This window comes from Hypanus sabinus (assembly GCF_030144855.1).
Source record: "Hypanus sabinus isolate sHypSab1 chromosome 1 unlocalized genomic scaffold, sHypSab1.hap1 SUPER_1_unloc_1, whole genome shotgun sequence".
Classification (NCBI taxonomy): Eukaryota; Metazoa; Chordata; class Chondrichthyes; order Myliobatiformes; family Dasyatidae; genus Hypanus; species Hypanus sabinus.
The window spans coordinates 1,519,864-1,543,660 of record NW_026778903.1 but is presented as its reverse complement, the minus strand read 5'-3'; the positions used below and the strand labels follow the sequence as shown (position 1 = coordinate 1,543,660).

At 47.0% G+C, this 23,797-nt stretch overlaps 1 protein-coding gene across 1 annotated transcript in view; it reads right to left on the bottom strand.

Annotated features, from left to right (window-relative positions):
- Nucleotides 1-23,797, bottom strand: part of vwa11 (von Willebrand factor A domain containing 11) — a 155,688-nt gene that overhangs the window by 113,502 nt on the left and 18,389 nt on the right. Inside the window, exons 10-15 of the mRNA XM_059957400.1 lie at nt 16,665-16,800; nt 16,141-16,293; nt 15,459-15,551; nt 11,081-11,349; nt 9,438-9,571; nt 7,266-7,419 (exon numbers count right to left, since the gene is read on the bottom strand). Of these exons, the coding sequence (XP_059813383.1) occupies nt 7,266-7,419; nt 9,438-9,571; nt 11,081-11,349; nt 15,459-15,551; nt 16,141-16,293; nt 16,665-16,800 (939 nt within the window). The remainder of the gene's footprint in view (nt 1-7,265; nt 7,420-9,437; nt 9,572-11,080; nt 11,350-15,458; nt 15,552-16,140; nt 16,294-16,664; nt 16,801-23,797) is intronic.

Genomic DNA, 23,797 nt, shown 5'->3' with positions numbered 1-23,797 from the left:
TTCGTCCCAAACACCACTCCCAAAACATTCCTTCCAACACCACTCCCAAAACCTTCCTCCCCAACGCCACTCCCAATACGTTCCTCACAACACCACTCACTAAACGTTCCTCCCCAACACCACTCACTAAACGATTCTCCTCACCACCACTCCGAAAATGCTCCTCCCGAATGCCACTCCCAAAACGTTCCTCCCCAACACCCCTCCCAAAACGTTCCTACCAACACCCCTCCCAATACGTTCATACCAACACCACGCCCAAAACGTTCCTGCTCACCTTCACTCCCAAAACGTACCTTCCAACACCACTCCCAAAAGGTTCCTCCCCAACACCACTCCCAAAACCTTCCTTCCAACGCCACTCCCAAAACGTTCATTCCCAACACCACTCCCAAAACATTCCACCCAACACCACTCCCAAACCCTTCCTTCCAACACCACTCCCAAAACGTTCCTCCACAACGCCACTCCCAAAACCTTCCTCCCCAACACCCCTCCTAAAACATTCCTCCCAACATCCTTCCCAAAACGTTCCTCTTAACAACTCCCAAAACCTTCCTCCCCAACGCCACTCCCAAAACGTTCCTCCCCAACGCCACTCGCAAAACCTTCCTCCCCAACACCCCTCCCAAAACATTCCTCCCAACACCCCTCCCAAAACGTTCCTCTTAACACCACTCCCAAAACGTTCCTCCCCAACACCACTCCCAAAACCTTCCTCCCCACCGTCACTCCCAAAACGTTCCTCCCCAACACCACTACCAAAAATGTCCTCCTCACCACCACTCCCAAAATGTTCCTCCCGAATGCCATTCCCAAAACGTTCCTCCCAACACCACTCCCAAAACGTTCCTCCCCAACACCAGTCCAAAAACGTTCCTCCCCAACACCAGTCCCAAAACCTTCCTCCCCAACGCCACTCCCAAAACCTTCCTTCCAACGCCACTCCCAAAACGTTCATTCGCAACGCCACTCCCAAAACCTTCCTCCCCAATACCACTCCCAAAACATTCCTCCCAACACCACTCCCAAAACCTTCCTTCCAACACCACTCCCAAAACGTTCCTCCACAACGCCACTCCCAAAACATTCCTCCCAACACCCTTCCCAAAACGTTCCTCTTAACACAACTCCCAAAACCTTCCTCCCCAACGCCACTCCCAAAACCTTCGTCCCCAACACCCCTCCCAAAACATTCCTCCCAACACCCCTCCCAAAACGTTCCTCCCAACACCACTCCCAAAACATTCCTTCCAACACCACTACCAAAACGTTCCTCCCAACACCACTCCCAAAACATTCCTTCCAACACAACTACCAAAACGTTCCTCCCAACACCACTACCAAAACGTTCCTCCCAACACCACTCCCAAAACGTTCCTCCCAACACCACTCCCAAAACATTCCTCCCCAACGCCACTCCCAAAACGTTCCTCACAACACCACTCCCAAAACGTTCCTCCCAACACCACTACCAAAACGTTCCTCCCAACACCACTCCCAAAACGTTCCTCCCAACACCACTCCCAAAACATTCCTCCCCAACACCCCTCCCAAAACCTTCCTCCCCAACGCCACTCCCAATACGTTCCTCACAACACCACTCCCAAAACGTTCCTCCTCACCACCACTCCGAAAACGTTCCTCCCCAACACCACTCACTAAACGATTCTCCTCACCACCACTCCGAAAATGCTCCTCCCGAATGCCACTCCCAAAACGTTCCTCCCCAACACCCCTCCCAAAACGTTCCTACCAACACCACGCCCAAAACGTTCCTGCTCACCTTCACTCCCAAAACGTACCTTCCAACGCCACTCCCAAAACGTTCATTCCCAACACCACTCCCAAAACATTCCACCCAACACCACTCCCAAACCCTTCCTTCCAACACCACTCCCAAAACGTTCCTCCACAACACCCCTCCTAAAACATTCCTCCCAACATCCTTCCCAAAACGTTCCTCTTAACAACTCCCAAAACCTTCCTCCCCAACGCCACTCCCAAAACGTTCCTCCCCAACGCCACTCGCAAAACCTTCCTCCCCAACACCACTCCCAAAACATTCCTCCCAACACCCCTCCCAAAACGTTCCTCCACAACACCACTCCCAAAACCTTCCTCCCCAACACCCCTCCTAAAACATTCCTCCCAACATCCTTCCCAAAACGTTCCTCTTAACAACTCCCAAAACCTTCCTCCCCAACGCCACTCCCAAAACGTTCCTCCCCAACGCCACTCGCAAAACCTTCCTCCCCAACACCACTCCCAAAACATTCCTCCCAACACCCCTCCCAAAACGTTCCTCTTAACACCACTCCCAAAACGTTCCTCCCCAACACCACTCCCAAAACCTTCCTCCCCACCGTCACTCCCAAAACGTTCCTCCCCAACACCACTCCCAAAACGTTCCTCCTCACCACCACTCCCAAAACGTTCCTCCCCAACACCACTCCCAAAACGTTCCTCCTCAATACCGCTCCCAAAACGTTCCTCCCCATCGTCACTCCGAAAACGTTCCTCCCCAACACCACTACCAAAAATGTCCTCCTCACCACCACTCCCAAAATGTTCCTCCCGAATGCCATTCCCAAAACGTTCCTCCCAACACCACTCCCAAAACGTTCCTCCCCAACACCAGTCCAAAAACGTTCCTCCCCAACACCAGTCCCAAAACCTTCCTCCCCAACGCCACTCCCAAAACGTTCCTCCGCAACACCCCTCCCAAAACGTTCCTCCCAACACCACGCCCAAAACGTTCCTCGTCACCACCACTCCCAAAACGTTCCTCCCCAACACCACTCCCTAAACGATTCTCCTCACCACCACTCCGAAAATGCTCCTCCCGAATGCCACTCCCAAAACGTTCCTCCCCAACACCACTCCCAAAACCTTCCTCCCCAACGCCTGTCCCAAAACGTTCCTCCCCAACGCCACTCCGAAAACCTTCCTCCACAACACCCCTCCCAAAACGTTCCTCCCAACACCACTCCCAAAACCTTCCTCCCCAACACCACTCCCAAAACATTCCTCCCCAACGCCACTCCCAAAACCTTCTTCCCCATCACTCCTCCCAAAACGTTCTTCCCAACACCACTCCCAAAACGTTCCTCCCCAACACCACTCCCAAAACCTTCCTCCCCAACGCCACTCCCAAAACGTACCTCCGCAACACCCCTCCCAAAACGTTCCTCCCAACACCACGCCCAAAACGTTCCTCGTCACCACCACTCCCAAAACGTTCCTCCCCAACACCACTCCCTAAACGATTCTCCTCACCACCACTCCGAAAATGCTCCTCCCGAATGCCACTCCCAAAACGTTCCTCCCCAACACCACTCCCAAAACCTTCCTCCCCAACGCCTGCCCCAAAACGTTCCTCCCCAACGCCACTCCGAAAACCTTCCTCCCCAACACCCCTCCCAAAACGTTCCTCCCAACACCACTCCCAAAACCTTCCTCCCCAACACCACTCCCAAAACATTCCTCCCCAACGCCACTCCCAAAACCTTCTTCCACATCACTCCTCCCAAAACGTTCTTCCCAACACCACTCCCAAAACGTTCCTCCCCAACACCACTCCCAAAACCTTCCTCCCAACGCCACTCCCAAAACGTACCTCCGCAACACCCCTCCCAAAACGTTCCTCCCAACACCACGCCCAAAACGTTCCTCGTCACCACCACTCCCAAAACGTTCCTCCCCAACACCACTCCCTAAACGATTCTCCTCACCACCACTCCGAAAATGCTCCTCCCGAATGCCACTCCCAAAACTTTCCTGCTCACCTTCACTCCCAAAACGTTCCTTCCAACACCACTCCCAAAAGGTTCCTCCCCAACACCACTCCCAAAACCTTCCTTCCAACGCCACTCCCAAAACGTTCATTCCCAACGCCACTCCCAAAACCTTCCTCCCCAATACCACTCCCAAAACATTCCTCCCAACACCACTCCCAAAACCTTCCTTCCAACACCACTCCCAAAACGTTCCTCCACAACGCCACTCCCAAAACCTTCCTCCCCAACACCCCTCCCAAAACATTCCTCCCAACACCCTTCCCAAAACGTTCCTCTTAACACAACTCCCAAAACCTTCCTCCCCAACGCCACTCCCAAAACCTTCCTCCCCAACACCCCTCCCAAAACATTCCTCCCAACACCCCTCCCAAAACGTTCCTCTTAACACCACTCCCAAAACGTTCCTCCTCAATACCGCTCCCAAAACGTTCCTCCCCACCGTCACTCCGAAAACGTTCCTCCCAACACCACGCCCAAAACGTTCCTGCTCACCACCACTCCCAAAAGGATCCTCCTCACCAACACTCCGAAAATGTTCCTCCCGAATGCCACTCCCAAAACGTTCCTCCCAACAGCACTCCCAAGACGTTCCTCCCCAACACCACTCCCAAACCCTTCCTCCCCAACGCCACTCCCAAAACCTTCCTCCCAACAGCACGCCCATAACGTTCCTCCTCACCAACTCCCAAAACGATCCTCCTCACCACCACTCCCAAAATGTTCCTCCCGAAAACCACTCCCAAAACGTTCCTCCCAACACCACTCCCAAAACGTTCCCCCCCCACACCACTCCCAAAACCTTCCTCCCCAACGCTACTCCCAAAACGTTCCTTCCCAACGCCAATCCCAAAACCTTCCTCCCCAAAACCCCTCGCAAAACATTCCTTCCAACACCACTCCCAAAACGTTCCTCCCCAACACCACTCCCAAAACGTTCCTCCCCAACGTTACTCCGAAAACCTTCCTCCCCAACACTCCTCCCAAAACGTTCCTCCCAACGCCACTCCCAAAACGTTCCTCCCCAACGCCACTCCCAAAACCTTCCTCCCCAACACCCCTCCCAAAACGTTCCTCCCAACACCCCTCCCAAAAGGTTCATCCCAAACACCACTCCCAAAACATTCCTTCCAACACCACTCCCAAAACGTTCCTCCCCAACACCACTCCCAAAACCTTCCTCCCCAACGCCACTCCCAAAACGTTCCTCCCCAACACCCCTCCCAAAACGTTCCTCCCAACACCACGCCCAAAACGTTCCTCCCCAACACCACTCCCAAAACCTTCCTCCCCAACACCACTCCCAAAACTTTCCTCCCCAACGCCACTCCCAAAACGTTCCTCCCAACACCACTACCAAAACGTTCCTCCCAACACCACTACCAAAACATTCCTCCCAACACCACTCCCAAAACATTCCTTCCAACACCACTACCAAAACTTTCCTCCCAACACCCCTCCCAAATCTTTCCTCCCAACACCACTCCCAAAACGTTCCTCCCCAGCACCACTCCCAAAACGTTCCTCCCCACCGTCACTCCGAAAACGTCCCTCCCCAACGCCTCTCCCAAAACGTTCCTCCCCAACGCCCCTCCCAAAACGTTCCTCCCAATACCACTCCCAAAACGTTCCTCCCCAACACCACTCCCAAAACCTTCCTCCCCAACGCCTGTCCCAAAACGTTCCTCCCCAACGCCACTCCGAAAACCTTCCTCCCCAACACCCCTCCCAAAACGTTCCTCCCAACACCACTCCCAAAACCTTCCTCCCCAACACCACTCCCAAATCATTCCTCCCCAACGCCACTCCCAAAACCTTCTTCCCCATCACTCCTCCCAAAACGTTCTTCCCAACACCACTCCCAAAACGTTCCTCCCCAACACCACTCCCAAAACGTTCCTCCTCAACACCACTCCCAAATCGTTCCTCCACACCGTCACTCCCAAAACGTTCCTCCCCAACACCATTCCCAAAACTTTCCTCCCCAACACCACTCCCAAAATGTTCCTCCACAACACACCTCCCAAAACATTCCTCCCAACACCACTCCCAAAACGTTCCTCCTCACCACCACTCCCAAAGCGTTCCTCCCCAACACCACTCCCAAAACTTTCCTCCCCAACACCACTCCCAAAATGTTCCTCCGCACCGTCATTCCCAAAACTTTCCTCCCCAACACCACTCCCAAAATGTTCCTCCCCAACACCACTCCCAAAACGTTCCTCCCCAACGCCACTCCCAAAACGTTCCTCCCCATGGAGAGTAGAGCTCCCTCCTCACTGATCATCCCTGGTGAACGATTGACATGGATAGAGAGATGGAATGATAGTGATAGAAGGAATGAGAGCAGGCGATAGAGAGAATGTAACAGTAACCCAGAGAGAGGGGGAGAGATAACAGATTTGGAGAGAGAGAATGGGAGATGATGAGGTAGGGGAGAGGAAGAGAAAGAGGGGGAGAGGGACATATAGAGTGAGGGAATGATTGGAAAGAGGAAATGTAAAAATGGTAAAAGAAGGTATCAAGAATCGGAGACAATGAAAGGAAGAGGGAGAAAGAGTGTGAGGGACAGAGAGAGGGGGAGTTAGAGAGAGTGGTGAAAAAGCGTGTGGGAGAGGATCAGAGGGAGGGAAGGTGATTAAGAGGGGTATAGAAAGTGGGAGAGTGACAGTGAGAAAGGAAGGCTGGTGAGGAAGACGGGTACAAAGAGAGTGGGACAGGGGTGAGAGAGAGAGAGAGTGGGAGAAGGAGTCACAGGGAGAATAGCGGGAGAGTGGGAGAGTGTCAGAGGGAGGGAGGGAATGATAAAGAGGGGTACAGTGAGTGGGTGAGAGAGAGAGAGGGACGGGGAGAGAATGAGGGAGAGTGAGTACCAAGTGCACAGGAGAGCAACAGAGAAAGAGAGGGATGGGGAGAGGGAGAGAGAGGAGGCAGAGATGAAGAGTGAGACACGAGGGAGGGTGAGAGGAAGAAGGGTACGAAGATTGGGAGAGAAACGAGAGAGAGGGAGAGAGATAGAGAGTGGGAGAAGGAGTCACGGAGAATAGAGGGATATTGGGAGAGTGTGTCTTTGAGGGGGAGAATGAATGGGAGACAGAGATGGGGAGTGGGTCAGGGAAAATTCATTGATTGAAATCTTTCCTAAACCCCCAGATGCTTTGGGTGTTGTCTCGGGACCGTGCCCCCAGCTGAAGGACCTCCCCATGTCTGGAGGATGTCCTGCGTCTGGAGGATGTCCCCATGTCTGGAGGATGTCCTGCGTCTGGAGGATGTCCCCATGTTTGGGGAATGTCCCTGTGTCTCGGCGATCTCCCCATGTCTAGGGAAGCTCCGTGTCAGGAGGACATTCCTCCTGTGCTCAGACCCCCGGTGTGTTTGGTGTCAGCACCTTCATTTACATCCCTCAATCCCCCCACTGGTGGGACGAGGGTGCTGATGTTGTGGAAATCCCTTCACCCTGGGACGTACCCGCTCTGTGACCGTCAGCTGGAGGACGGCGTAGGTGAAGTCGATGTCGGACTTGGCCTCGAGCGTCACTGTGACCAGGGTTCCTGCTTCCACGTCGGTGGGGGTGGGGGTAGTCAGGTTACCCTCCGCAGACTGGTTCTTTCCAACGTACAGTCTACAGGGGAATGAAGTTCCATCACCTCAATGTGCTCCACAATTCCTGATCCAAGTAACCGCGGACAGAACAGTTCCCAAACCCATGGGGATGAGATTTCATGGGACAGTCACGTGCACCCCACACACAGCATGGTGCCCCACCTCACTGCCCCCTCACAGCACAGTGCTCCCTCCTCACCGCTAATCCCACAGTGCTCCCTCCTCACCGCTAATCCCACAGTGTCTCCCTCCTCACCGCTAATCCCACAGCCTCTCACTCCTCACTGCTAATCCCTGGATAATAATTGGCTGATTTATTATCCTTCTCAACTGCATTCTCCTGCCTTCTCCACATACCCTTTGATACCCTTACTAATCAAGAACCTATCAACCTGCATATTAAACATACTCAAAGACTTTGCCTCCACAGCCACGTGTAGAAATGAATTCCACAGATTCACCACCTTCTGGCTAAAGAAATTTCTCCTCATCTCCGTTCCAAAGGGACAACCTTGTATTCTGATACTGTGCCCTCAGATCCCAACTGCCCCACTATAGGAAACATCCTCTCCACATGCACTCTATCTGGGACTTTCAATATTTGACAGGATTCAGTGAGATCCCGCTTCATTCTTATAAACTCTAGTCGGTTCATCAAACACTCTTCATACATTAACCCTTTCAGTCCCTGGATCAATCCTGTGAATTTCATCTGGACTCTCCGATGCCAGCACATCTTTCCTTAGAGAAAGTGCTCAAAGCAGCTCACAATACCCCGTGTAGTCTGACAAATGCCTTATAAAGCCTCAGCATTACATCCTTGTTTTTATAGTTGGACCTTCAAAATGAATGTCAACATTGCATTCACCTTTCTCACCACTGACTTAACCTTTAGGGAATCCTGCACAGAGATTACCAAGTCCCTTTGCAACTCTGATTCATGAATTTGCTCCGTTTAGAAAATAGTCTACGCCTTTATTCCTTCCACCAAAGTGCATGAGCACACACTTCCCAACAATCTATTCCATTTCTCACTTCTTTGTCCATTCTCCTAATCTGTCTAATGACTTCTACAGAGTCCCAGCTTCCTCAACGCTCCCTGACCCTCCGCCTATTTTCATATCGTCTGCAAAGAATTCCAACAGATTTGACAGGTAAGATTTTCCCTTCAGGAAACCATGCTGACTTTGGCCTGACTCTCAGTACCCCAAAACCACATTCTTAGCAACTGACTCCAACATCTTCCCAACAACTGAGGTCAGACTATAGTATCCTGTCTTTTGCCCTCTTCACTGTTAAAAGAGTGGAATGACATTTTCACTTTTCCAGACCTCCGGAACCATTCCAAAATCAAGTGATTTTTAAAAGATCACTACAATGACTCCACAATCTCTTCAGACACCTCTTTCAAAATCATTGGGTGTACATCATCTGGTCCAGGTGACCTATCTACCTTCAGACCTTTCAGTTTCCCAAGCACCTTCTACTCAATAATAACAACAACGTTCACTTCTCCCCCCCCCCCGAACCCCTGGAACTTCCGGCATACTGCTAGTGTCTTCCAGAGTGAAGACTGACACAAAATACTTAATCAGTTCATCTGCCATTTCTTTGTCGCCCTTTACTGCCTCTCCAGCGTCATTCTCCAGTGGCCTGATACTCATCCTTGTCTCCTTTACTCTTTATATATCTGGAAAAACTTTTGGCATCATCTTTTATATTATTGGCTAGCTTTCCTTCATGTTCCATCTTTTTTCCAAATTGCCTTCTCTTGGTATATAAATGCTTCCCAGTCCTCTACCTTCCCACTAACTTTTCCTCTGTTACTCACTCAGCAACCCGTCCTCACCACCCAACGTGATCTCTCCTTGCCGCACCCTCCCCCACAGCAGCATGTGCATGTCTCAGTGCCCCTCCAACAGTGCGGTACTCCCTCCCAATCACGGCACTCACAGATTTCCAGCCTCCTGCAGTGGGGCGCTCACTCACAGACACGACAGTAGGGGGGGGGATAATGGGGGTGATTTGTTTTCCCACCTCAGAGGGTTTCCACTTGTGACATTTTGATCGTCAGCCAGAGAGATATTGTACACAGATCCCGGACCAGCATTGGTAATGTTGAAGCGGATGGTAATGTTTTCACCTGCGATAAAGCTGGGATCAAACGTGACCTGAGACACCCGAGGAAGAAACATCATAAATCAATAACCAATCACCAACATTGATCGAAAATCAATAATCTATCACCAATCAGAGCAAGCTCATTGTAGAGGGATCCACCTTGTGTCTGAGTATGTGATTGGACGTGCAGAGAGAACTTCACTCATTTTCTCACCCCAGGAGTGTGTGATGGGACAGTGTGGGGGGAGATTCACTCTGTGTCTGACCCCGGGAGTGTGTGATGGGACGGTGTGGAGGGAGCTTCACTCTGTGTCTGACCCCGGGAGTGTGTGATGGGACGGTGTGGAGGGAGTTTCACTCTCTGTCTGACCCCTTTTATTTAATTACAAAATCCTTTATTACAAATTTCGGTGCTATACAATATATACAAAACAGTGGCAAACACAATTACTGCACTACAAATAGACAATAGACATTACACCAGAATGTTGCCATCTCTATCCACGATGGCATTTACACCCCGCGGAGCCCAACGGTCTCGAAACTCCTCCAAGGCCGCTGTGGACTGCGCGTGTTCTTTTTCAATAGTTACCCGGGCACGAACATACCCCCTAAACATTGCCAGGCAGTCTGTCCGGGGAGATCCTCCCGCTACCCGTTTCCAAGACCCACGAATGGCGGATTTCGCCAGCCCCAGGAGCAAGTTGACTAGGACATCCTCATCCCTCCATGCCCCCTTCCTTACAGGATGACCATATATAAACAGGGTGGGACTAAAATGCAGCCAGAAGGCGAGAAGCAGCCCACGCAAATATGCAAAGAGGCTGCAGCCTCACACACTCCATGTACATGTGGTGCATGGTCTCCTCCAGCCCGCAGATGCTGTCTGACCCCGAGAGTGTGTGATGGGACGGCGTGGAGGGAGATTCACTCTGTATCTGACCCCGGGAGTGTGTGATGGGACGGTGTGGAGGGAGATTCACTCTATGTCTGACCCTGGGATTGTGTGATGGGACTGTGTGGAGGAAGTTTTACTCTGCGTCTGACCCCAGGAGTGTGTGATCGGACAGTGTGGAGGGAGATTTACTCTGTGTCTGACCCGGGGAGTGTGTGATGAGAGAGTGTGGCGGGAGATTCACTCTGTGTCTGACCATGGGAGTCTGAGATGGGACAGTGTGGAGGGAGATTCACTCTGTGTCTGACCCCAGGAGTGTGCGTTGGGACGGCGTGGAGGGAGCTTCACTCTGTGTCTGACCCCGGGAGCGTGTGATGGGACGGTGTGGAGGAAGCTTCACTCTGTGTCTGACCCCAGGAGTGTGTGATGGGACGGTGTGGAGGGAGATTCACTCTGTGTCTGACCCTGGGAGTGTGTGATGGGATGGTGTGGAGGGAGTTTCACTCTGTGTCTGACCCCAGGAGTGTGTGATGGGACAGTGTGGAGGGAGCTTCAGTCTGTGTCTGAGCTTGGGAGCGTGTGATGGGAGGTTCACTCAGTGCCTGACCCTGGAATTGTGTGATGGCTCGGTGTGAAGGGAACCTCACCCTGTGTTTGATCTCACCATGAGTTTGGTACTGCTGATGGAGGTGACAGATGGACTCTGCCTCCAGAAAATCCTCCCGCCCTCCTCTGTCCCTGCGAGCAGCACCAAGTACTCTTGCGATGGAAAACTCAGGAACTCTGCCAGGAAAGTGCCGGTCTCTGAGGTCGGAGTCAGGGCCTCTTTACTGAGCGTCCTCCCCTGGAAGTCCAGCAGGGAGATGTTCTTGGGCTGGTGGGATGGGTAGTTCTCTAACCCCATCATTGTGACCCTGAGTGTGGCTGGTTCACCTGGACCAAGGGCCAGAAATGATAATTAAACACCCATTGACACCAATTCCCTTCAGCTTAGACGCCCTGCACGACAACAGACACTGGAGCACAACCGATTCCTGCTGACCATTAACTGCCCATTTATGCTTAATCGTGTTTCATAACCCCCACTTTCCTGTCAACTCCTCCCCCCTCGATTGTACCCCTCACCCTCACACTCCGGGGTGGGGGGAATACACAGTTGCTGATTAACCACCCATCCTGCCCCCTACACACACACAGACCATCACGGGGGATGGGTCTCACACACACTGCACCAGAGAGCCTGTGACACTCTGTCTCGGTCCAAGCCTGTGCTCGATCCCTGGAACTGTGTCTGACACTGAGTTCCAGCCTCATCTCCATGACTGGGGTGACCGGGTTTCATGCTGGACCAACACAGACCCTGGCTTATCGGATGTCTGGTGAACTTCTCAAATTCCTTTTCGTTCACGTCCTGGTTGAAGTGTTATGGGAATCAGGAACCTTCCCAGGAATGGCATTTGGAGTCCTGGTGAGTTCAAAGCTGGGGTTCTTAATGTGGGGTTCATGGACCCTCAGTGGTTCCTGGACAGATTCCAGGGGGCCCATGAACTCGGATGGGAAAAATTTATGTCATTATATTCACTAACTTCTCATTGAAATTACGGTAGATCTAACGTGATCATAGTCTTCCTGTCTGTCAATCATAAATATTTAAAATAGGAGGGAAGGAAAAGGAGTGGGAGAGCTATAGTACTAGGGGATTCGACTGTAAGGAGAATAGATAGGCGGCCGCAAACGAGACTCCAGGATGGTATGTTGCCTCCCTGGTGCAAGGGTCAAGGATGTCTCTGAGCGGCTGCTGGACATTCTGGAATGGGAGGGTGAACAGCCAGTGGTCGTGGTGCACATAGGTACCAACGATATAGGTAAAAAATGGGATGAGGTCCCTGTAGTGTTCTCGCTCGGCATGTTAGATAATGCTGAACTAAACACCGAGATAAACCGCAGTCAATGAAGACAGGATCACAGTACGATTAACCATTTACTGTTCACTCTTCCACATTGACGTATGGTGAAAACTGTTGATAAAACAATACAAGATTTGTACAGCATTTGTGTCCTTCTTGATATTACATTTACAACGTAAATACTTGCAAAGGTAAAACTACAACAACTACATTACATTAAAGTGCAGCATACAGTCAGAATCTACCTACGCCATTGACTGCTTTAAATACACTTCAACACAAACTATCCGCAACTCTTTAACTAACGAAAACATAAACCTTATCGACCGTCGTTACTTTTAACAGGATCGGCGTTAACATTTTACTTCAACATATCAATTATCTCATGACTTACAGCATTGCCTTCACTATGTTCCGAGTGCGTAGAGAGAAAACTTGCGCTCGCACATGTCTCGACCCCCACCTCCCCGTTTCTCCAAACTGATATTTTCCCACAGGACGCGGCGAAACCAGGTGTGACGCCATCGCATGCCGCGATATCTCACAGACAATGAATTTACTTTAAACAATCCTAACTTTACCTATAATGCTAATGAACAAATTACTAAGCGAAAATATTATAAACTAAATAACTGCCATAAAGGCAACACAGTCTACAAGGTGAATTTAGTGAGTTAGGAGATAAAATGAAAAGTAGGACCACAAAGGTAATAATCTCTGGATTACTACCAGTGCCACATGCTAGTCAGAGTAGAGATAGGAGGATATTTCAGATGAATAAGTGGCTTGAAAAATGGTGCAAGGGGGAGGGATTCAAATTTCTGGGGATTGGAACCAGTTCTGGGGAAGGTGGGACAGGTATAAACAGGACGGTCTGCACCTGGGCTGGACTGGAACCAATGTCCGAGGGGGAGCGTTTGCTACTGCGGTTCAGGAGGATCTAAACTAATGTGGCGGGGGATGGGAACAAGTGCAGAGAGACAGAGGGGTGTAAAATGAGGGTAGATGCAAAAAGTAGTAAGGTGAAAAGTAAAAGTGGCAGGCAGGCAAATCCAGGGCAAAAAGCAAAAAGAGACACTTTTCAACATAATTGTATAAGGGCTAAGAGTGTTGTAAAAACAAGCCTGAAGGCTTTGTGTGTCAATGCGAGGAGCATTCGTAACAAGGTGGATGAATTGAATGTGCAGATAGTTATTAATGAATATGATATAGTTGGGATCACAGAGACATGGCTCCAGGGTGACCAAGGATGGGAGCTGAACATCCAGGGATATTCAATATTCAGGAGGGATAGACAGGAAAGAAAAGGAGGTGGGGTAGCGTTGCTGGTTAGAGAGGAGATTAACACAATAGAAAGGAAGGACACTAGCCTGGAGGATGTGGAATCGATATGGGTAGAGCTGCATAACACTAAGGGGCAGAAAACGCTGGTGGGAGTTGTGTACAGGCCACCTAACAGTAGTAATGAGGTTGGGGATGGCATTAAACAGGAAATTAGAAATGCGTACAATAAAGGAACAGTAGTTATAATGGGTGACTTCAATCTACATATAGATTAGGTGAACTAAATTGGTAAGGGTGCTGATGAAGAGGACTTCTTGGAATGTATGCAGGATGGTTTTCTGAGCCAACATGTCGAGGAACCAACTAGAGAGCAGGCCATTCTAGATTGGGTATTGAGCAATGAGGAAGGGTTAGTTAGCAATCTTGTCGTGCGAGGCCCCTTGGGTAAGAGTGACCATAACATGGTGGAATTCTTCATTAAGATGGAGAATGACATAGTTAATTCAGAAACAAAGGTTCTGAACTTAAAGATGGGTAACTTTGAAGGTATGATACGTGAATTAGTTAAGATAGACTGGCAAATGGTACTTAAAGGGTTGACAGTGAATATGCAATGGCAAGTATTTAAGGATTGTATGGATGAACTACAACAATTGTTCATCCCAGTTTGGCAAAAGAATAAACCAGGGAAGGTAGTGCACCCATGGCTGACAAGGGAAATTAGGGATAGTATTAAGTCCAAAGAAGAAACGGATAAATTAGCAAAAAAAAGTGACACACCTGAGGACTGGGAGAAATTCAGAGACCAGCAGAGGAGGACAAAGGGCTCAATTAGGAAAGGGAAAAAAGATTATGAGAGAAAGCTGACAGGGAACATAAAAACTAACTGTAAAAGGTTTTATAGATATGTGAAAAGAAAAAGATTGGTCAAGACAAATGTAGGTCCTTTACAGTCAGAAACAGGTGAATTGATCATAGGGAACAAAGATATGGCAGACCAATTGAATAACTACTTTGGTTCTGTCTTCACTAAGGACATAAATAATCTTCCGTAAATAATAAGGGACCGAGGGTCTAGTGAGATGGAGGAACTGAGGGAAATACATGTTAGTAGGGAAATGGTGTTAGGTAAATTGCAGGGATTAAAGGCAGGTAAATCCCCAGGGCCAGATGGTCTGCATCCCAGAGTGTTTAAGGAAGTAGCCCAAGAAATAGTGGATGCATTAGTGATAATTTTTCAAAACTCCTTAGATTCTGGATTAGTTCCTGAGGATTGGAGGGTGGCTAATGTAACCCCACTTTTTAAAAAAGGAGGGAGAGAAAAACCGGGGAATTATAGACCGGTGAGTCTGACATTGGTGGTGGGGAAAATGCTAGAGTCGGTTATCAAAGATGTGATAACAGCATATTTGGAAAGAGATGAAATCAACGGACAAAGTCAGCACTGATTTGTGAAAGGAAAATCATGTCTGACGAATCTTATAGAATTTTTTGAAGATGTAACTAGTAGAGTGGATAGGGGAGAGCCAGTGGATGTGGTATATTTAGATTTGCAAAAGGCTTTTGACAAGGTCCCACACAGGAGATTAGTGTGCAAACTTAAAGCACACGGTATTGAGGGTATGGTATTGATGTGGACAGAGAATTGGTTGACAGACAGGAAGGAAAGAGTGGGAGTAAACGGGACCTTTTCAGAATGGCAGGCAGTGACTAGTGGGGTACCGCAAGGCTCAGTGCTGGGATCCCATTTGTTTACAATATATACTAATAATTTAGACACGTGTGTTGCGATAGGATGTGTGTGGGTGGGGTGGAATAGGAGCGGGGGATCAGCATGGCGCTGTTGGTTACCTGCCAAGGGTCGACCAGTCACAGACACCAACCCGGGGTGGGGACCCTCGAAAGCCTCCACAAACTCGTACAGGAAATCCACGACACTCTGTCCTGGGGGTATGATATAGCATAATATTTAAAATATTGTTGTTTTTTCAGAGCAGGCGGTCAGAACGGGTATTGTAATCTCATAACAGTCCCTGTTTCACTCCTCTTACTGTCCTATTTACATCTCAATTACAGGACGTATTAAACTCTTATTATTGTCCCAGTGACTACCCATTATGGGTCCTGAAACAGATACATTATAACTCCTTTATACACTCCCATACTGCCCCCATTATATCCCTGTTATGGGACCTGTTATTTCCCCATTGGAGTCCCTCTATACACCCACATTACATTCCTCACTACACTCCCATTACAGTCTCCTTTGCACACTAGAGTCCCTCCGACACTCCCTGCTGGAGGGGGAGAAAGAGGATCAGGATAAAGAGCAGCAGAGCACAGAAAGAGAAGTGAAAGTGAGAAAGAGGGAGGGTGAGAGTGAATGGGAAAGAGAAGGGGTGGAAGAGAGAGGACATGAAAGGGGTGGAGAGAGGGTCAGAGAGAGTGAGAGGAAGGAGAGAGAGAGGCCAGAATTCAGGACAGTGGTTCAGATGAGAGACAGACTGGATTGGACAGGGTGGAGTGCAGACACCTGTCACTTTCACCATGTACGGGGTCCCCGACTGTACAGTGAGGCTCCATTCGCCGAGCTCAGGCGCTACGTTCAGCGTTATGATGAAGAGGTCTCCCAGCTGCTCAATAGTTGCCAATGTCCCTGAGGAGTTAGAGTGAGGCTGCTGGACACCTGCAGAGAGAGAGGGAGGGAGGGAGAGGCCGGTCAGTCATCGCATGACAGGTCACTCATAACTGGAACAGGATGATTCCTGGGTGGGGTCAGAGATGGAGAGGGTTTAAGGGCCAGAAGGAGTCATAGAGATGTCGAGGGATGTAGGGGGATATGGAGGCCGGTGGGGGGTTCATCGTGAATGGAAGGGGTGTAGGGGCTGGAGGGGGTCATAGAGATGGGAAGGTGTAGGAGCTGAAGAAGTGAGACCCAGAGAGAGATGGAGGTGTAGAGGCAAAAGGTGGACACAGAGATGGGGAGGGGTTTCGGTGCCAAAAGGTGGACACAGAGATGGAGATTGGAGGGGTGTAGGGACCGGAGTCTCTCCTCACCTCTTGGACTGGAGATGTGGAAGTTGGCTGGACTGCCAGACAGGAAGATGGTGACGTTCCTCAGTGCTCCATCCACACGGAAGGGGAAGACATTTGTGAGGTGATCCGTGTTTCCGTCTCGCTGAAGGATGGTGACCTGAAACAGGATACCATGATCCCCCGACCTTTGCCCTCTGACCCAGTCCCTCTCAACCACCCCTCTCTCCTCCACTTCACCTCAAACTGACCAATCCAATCTATTCATGTAGGGAGCAATGCAAAGAAGAGTTTTGCTGTGACTCCATTTCTGGGAAACAATCCCATCAGGACCAGGCCACTCTGCCCTTCAGTTGATGCTTGAAATCCCTCAAGTCACTATACCCATTAATTACCAACACTGCCACCCATTCACCCTGGAATGAGTGTCCCAAGAGGGAATCCCAAAGCTACCCTGCCTCCTTTCCCAATCTCACAGCTAAATAACAAAATTCCAATCTGGGATTTCCAACTCCTTATACCAGGACTTTGCCAATTTTGGTTCTGGCCTCTCTGTGTCCTCCAGCCACATATTCCCAGACACCTGCCAATTCCGCTCGATTTCCTGATGGGGGCATTTCCCGTTTACCCAATTCTTGGGAGATCAGTGTCGATCAGTGTCAGACCCTGATCCCGAGAATCTCGATGGGACAGCTGTGTCTCATCTCCAGGGCTGCTCTGTGCCCTGGGACAATCTCTCCCTGTTGTCCTGTGATTCTCAGCAACAGCTTCACTCTCCTCCACTCTGTGAAGGGGGCAGAGTGGTATAGGGAGAGGATAGAGAGGATGGTGAGGGGGAATGGGACAGGGAGGGAAAGAGAGTGGGAGGAGAGGGAAGGGAAGAATGGGGCTGAAGTGTTTCGGAGCTGGTGGTAGGCTGAGAGACATAGGAGGGGGTTGTGATTAAAGGAGGGAAGAGGGCAACGATGAGGTGAGGAAGAGGGAGAAAGAGGTAAGGTTGGTGGTGAGGGTGAGGAGGACAGATTTGAGGGTTAGTGAATGAAGAGACTGGGAGGATTTATTAAGATTGGATGAGGGGGATTTTGGCCTGGTTGAAATCTTTTTTTTGACATGTTCACAAAAAATGTTCGGGAATTGATTATTTTATAGCTGATCCTCAATTTCTGTCCAAAGTCCAGAAATGTGAATATGATGCTATCATTTCCTCTGATCACGCACCTTTAAGCTTAATTTTTGAATCGAATGATGTTGTTATTGCAAATTTGCCCTGGCGTTTTCCAGAAAATTTATTACAAAGTTTGAACTTTGTCAAATTTATTGAGACTCAGATAAAAGAATTCTTTTCTTTTTAATAATACAGGAGATGTGTTGAAATTTATTATATGGGATACATTTAAAGCATAATTGTGTGATCAGATAATCTCCTATTCAGCTAAGCTTAAGAAACAAACAAAAACAGAGTTAGGTAAGATTTCAAAACAAATTAAAGACTTGGATAGTATTTTTGCAATCTCTCCTAACATTGATTTATTCAAACAAAGAGTTGAACTCCAATCACAATATTATTATTAACTTATCCTATTGAAAGAAATTTGCTTAAATTGAAAAGTCAATTTTATGTGTTTGGAGATAAAAATAATAAGCTATTAGTATCTCAATTAAAAGCAGCTAGAGTTAAAAGACAAACTTTCAAAATTCATAAGGGAGTTGGTTGTTTAGCATGTAATTATGAAGATATTAATAAAATTTTCAAGACTTTTACATTGAACATTATAAATCTCAGTTTCCAGTTGATTCTTCTAAAATGATTGCCTGTTTACAAAAGATTGATTTTCCTCAAATTTCTGTTGAAGATCAACAAACTCTTCATGCTCCTATTACTGACAGAGAAATTCAGAAAGCTATTTTTTCAATGCAATCTGGCAAAGCTCCTGGACTGGATGATTATTCTATAGGATTTTATTTAAATAATTTGAAAAATTGCTTTCTCTATATATGTTGAAAATGTTTAATGGTTCATTTTTGATAGGAGAGTTACCTCCCACATTTTATAAAGCTTCTATTTCTCTCATTCTTAAGAAATATAAAGACCCTAAATCTATATATGAAGACTGTGCTTCATATAGACCTATTTCATTATTAAATGTGGATACTAAAATTCTTTCAAAATGCATGGCTAATCGGCTGGAATATTCTATAGCTAAAATTATCTCTCAAGACCAAACAGGTTTTGTAAAGGGCCATTATTCCTTCTCTAATGTTTGTAGACTGTTAAATGTTATATATTCATCCTTTTCTAAGACTCGCCAATGTGTTGTCTCTCTTGATGCTGAAAAGGCATTTGATAGAGTTGAATGGAAATATTTAATGTTTTAGAGAAATTCAGCTTTGGTATTAATTTTAATAAGTGGATCAGAATAATATATAAAAGCCTATTGCAACCTTTATTACTAATAATTGCAGATCTCCTTTTATCGGCTTTTGCGGGGTACAAGACAAGGATGTCCGTTAAGTCCCTTGTTATTTAATTTGGTGCTGGAACCCTTGGTTATTGCACTTCCTGAAACTAAAGATATCCATGGAACTTTCATAAATGGGACTATTCATAAGAGCTCCCTTTATGCTGACGATCTCTTAGTTTATATTTCGAATTCTGAAGAATCTATTCCTAGTTTATTGAAACTATTAAACGAAATAGTTTAATATGGAAAGTTTTTGGGATATATAAACCTTCATAAAAATGAATTATTTCCCCTAAATGATTCTGCTTCTATATATGATGACATTCCTTTTAGAATTACGGACTCTTTTAAATATTTAGCTATTATTATCACTAAAAATCATAAAGACCTTTATAAAGCTAATTTGTCTCCTTTAGTAGATTTTATGAATCAATTATTTTGTAGACGGAATCCACATACTTTCATTAGCTGGCCAAATTCATGCAGTTAAAATGATGATTTTACCAAAATTTATATATGTATTTCAAAATATCCCTTTTTTAAACCTAGAAATTTTTCAATCAGGTTGACTCTATTATTTCATCTTTAGTTTGGAATATTAAAAGACCAAGAATTGGTAAATATCATCTACAAAAATTTTAAAAAAAGGTGGAGGTCTTGCTCTGCCTAATTTAAGAATATATTATTGGGCTGTTAATATATATTATATGTGGTTTTGGTTATATTGGGCTGATAAAAATGAACAACCACTTTGGGCTGATTTGTAATTGAAGGCTGTGAAAAAGTTTCACTTAGCCTCATTATTAGGAGCTTCTCTACCTGTACAATTAGCCAAAATTACTAATTTAAATTTATACCCAGTCACTATGAACTTGGTTTGAGTTTTGTAACTTTATTAATCTCAAAAAATTTAGACTTTTTAGTTTAATTTATCGAAATTATTTATTTAAACCTTCATTAAGTGATCCTAACTTCCTTCTTTGGAGAAATAAAGGAATTTATTCTTTCATGGATCTGTTCCAAGATGGCCGATTGATGGCTTCTGTGAAATTGGTGACTAAGTATTTTCTCATGTATTCACATTTCCTGCAATATCTTCAGGTCAGATACTTCTTACAAGAATATTTAAGTAATTTTCCACATATACAGGATTCTGACCTGTTAGATATTATTTTAAAAATGAAGCCTTTAGTGAAAGGTTTTATTGGGAAAATTTTTAATTTATTGTTACAACAGCACAATTACCCTTCACTTAAGATTAAGCAAGATTGGGAGAGAGAGCATAAAATGACCTTGATAACAGAGGATTGGTTGTGGATTTTGAAATTAGTTAACTCTTCTTCGATCTGTGCCAGTCACTCTTTAATTCAATTAAAAATTATACATTGTTGCCTTTATGGCATTTGTTTATAATATTTTCGCTTCAGTAATTCGTTTGTTAGCATTTTCTAGTTAAAGTTAGGATTGTTTAAAGTAAATTCGTTGTCTGTGATATATCGCGGCATGCGATGATGTCACACCCGGTTTCGCCACGTCTTGTGGGAAAATACCGGTTTGGAGAAACGGGAAGGAGGGGGCTCACATGTGCAGGATCAGCACAAGAAAAGTTTTCTTTGTACGTACTAGAAACATCAGTGAAGCAACGCCGTAAGTTCATGAGATAAACGATATGTTAGATTAAAATGTTAACGCTGGTTCTGTTAAAAATAATGACGGTTGATAAGGTTTATGTTTTCATTAGTTAAAGAGTTGCGGATAGTTTGTGTTGAAGTGTATTTAAAGCAGTCAATGGCGTAGGTAGATTCTGACTGTATGCTGCATTTTAATGTAATGTAGTTGTTGTAGTTTTACCTTTGCAAGTATTTACGATGTAAATGTGATATCAAGAAGGAAACAAATACTGTACAAATTTTGTATTGTTTTATCAACAGTTTTCACCATACGTTAATGTGGAAGAGTGAACAGTAAACGGTTAATCTTACTGCGATCCTGTTTTCATTGACTACGGTTTACCTCGGTGTTTAGTTCAGAGTTCTCTTTCACCTGAGCAAGAACACTACAGTGAAAAGGCATGGTTATCAGGTGTTTCAAGTGCTGCAATGACAACTCAATCCAGCATCAAGTCGTTGCCATCCAGCGACAGGGGCAGTAGGGCATCCTCAAGTAAGGCTGCCCATGCAAGAGCTAAGGCAGAAGCCGCCAAGGTGCGAGCATTCTACGCCGAACAAGAAGCAAAATTGAAAATGGAAAAGGCTGCCAGAGAAGCCGAAAACCAGTTGGAAAGGGTAAGGGTAGCATCAGAGTTAGAAGTGCTGATGCTACACCGAGAAGCAGAAGCTGCCAGGGTGGAAGCACAGTTAATAGAAAATGCTGAAGAAATGCATGATCTGGTTGACGTAAAATCTTCTTCAGAAAAGATCAGATTGGAACGCACAAGCGACTATGTCCGATCTCAAATAGACTGGAAGATTCGTTCTTCCTCTCCATACTTATACGCTAATGCCCCATTTCATGAGGAGCCTCAGAGAGGCCCAATTGCATCACATCCATCCGAGGAAGACAATTTACCCTTGCAACTCCGCGATGAATTCAAGAATGAAAGGGCTGATGCCAAATACTTCTCGACACCAAACTTACCAGGTTTGGCGAGAAGAGAGGCAAAGGCTGAATTCAGAACAGCAAATTCCATAACAGAGGTACCCCCTCAGTCATATACCCGCCGACATATTCCCCCAGCCAGCATGCCACTTGCAGTTGAACCCATGGCACAGTATTTAGCACGATGAGATCTCGTCACTTCAGGACTATACCAGTTTGACGATAAACCTGAAAATTACCGTGCATGGTACTCCACATTCACCAACGCTATCCACGGAGTCCAGCTTGGAGCAACCCAAGAGTTGGATCTTATGATGAAATGGCTGGGAAAAGAATCATTCGAACAGGTGAGACGCATACATTCAGTGTACATCAACAAACCCGAGGCAGCCTTAAGCAAAGCATGGGAGAGACTTCGGGAGGGCTATGGGGCCCCCGAAATTATTGAAGTGGCACTATACCGACATTTGGAAAATTTTCCTAAGGTGTCAGCCAAGGAACACACGAAATTAAGAGAGCTCGGAGATTTATTCATGGAGATTCAAGGTGCCAAAGAAGATGGCTACTCAACTGGTCTATTATACCTAGATACTCCATACGGGATTAGACAAATCGTTGACAAACTTCCATTTGGGCTGCAGGAAAGATGGGTGTCCATTGGCGCAGAGTACAAGGAAGAGAACAATGGTCGATTTCCTCCCTTCCAGTATTTCACTAGGTTTGTGTGCAAGGAGGCGAAGAAGCGAAACGACCCTAGCCTCATGGGTCCAGGAAGCAGTACAATTTACACCAAGCCAGATAAATCCACTTCGAATAATTTCAACAGTAATAAACCTGTCTCAGTGCTTAAGACTGAAGCCTTTACAACTAACAACGACCCTAGCAAGAATTGTCCATTGCATAATAAACCCCACCCCCTCAAAAAATGCAGAACGTTTAGGGAAAAACCCCTTGAAGAGAGGATGGCCCTTCTCAAGGAGAAAAAAATATGTTTTAAATGCTGTTCCTCTACCTCTCACCTTGCTAGAGAGTGTACGATTGCCGTGAAGTGTCCGGAATGTAATAGCACTAATCACGATGGGGCCATGCATCCTGGCCCGTTACCGCAAACCGACAAAGCTCCTTCACCCCCACAACAGGACGGTGGGGAGGAAGAGGCTCACTCCGGGATGACTGTTGTCACCTCGAGCTGCACAGAAGTTTGCGGTCAAGTTCAGTCAAGCCATTCTTGTTCAAATATCTGCCTCACTAAGGTGTACCCTAAAGGAGCCAAAGATAAGGCCATCAAAGCCTATGTGATTCTGGACGATCAGAGCAATCGCTCACTAGTCAGTCCAGAGTTCTTTGACTTGTTCAACATTGAGAGTGAGCAGTTCCCATACTACCTTAGAACTTGCTCAGGCAGCGTGGAAACTTATGGAAGGAAGGCCAAAGGCTTCCAGCTCGAGTCCCTGGATGGTAAAGTGATCATCTGTCTCCCTCCACTCTTAGAGTGCAATGAAATTTTGAAGAACTGCACTGACATCCGGATGCCAAGTGCGGTGCTACACCAGCCACATCTCCACCACATCGCCAAGCACATCCCAGAACTGGATCCAAAAGCAGAAATACTCCTGCTATTAGGAAGAGATGTTCTCCGGGTGCACAAGGTTAGGCAGCAGGTCAATGGACCACACAACGCCCCCTTTGCGCAGCGCCTGGATCTGGGCTGGGTGGTGATAGGAGAGGTGTGCCCTGGCAATGTACACAAACCGACGGTTAGCACACTCAAGACCAATGTGCTAGAGAGTGGCCGCCATTCAATTTTTCAACCCCGCACAAGTTTCATGTGTATCAAGGAGAACACAAAGGACAAAAACAAGAAAAAGAAGAAGAAAGGCAAAAGTGCAAAATGTGATAGTGAAATTTCTGGTGAGTGTACCATAGATCTAAGCACACAAGAGAACTTGGGTAATGCTTTTCATAATAAGTTCCATCATGAGAAAACCAAAGAGAATTGCAACTCATTAGAGAAAGGTGGTCAACAGCCAGTAGGGGAAACACAAATTCTGTCAGAAAATCATTTTTCACAGTCTTCACAAATTCCAATGCCCTGTC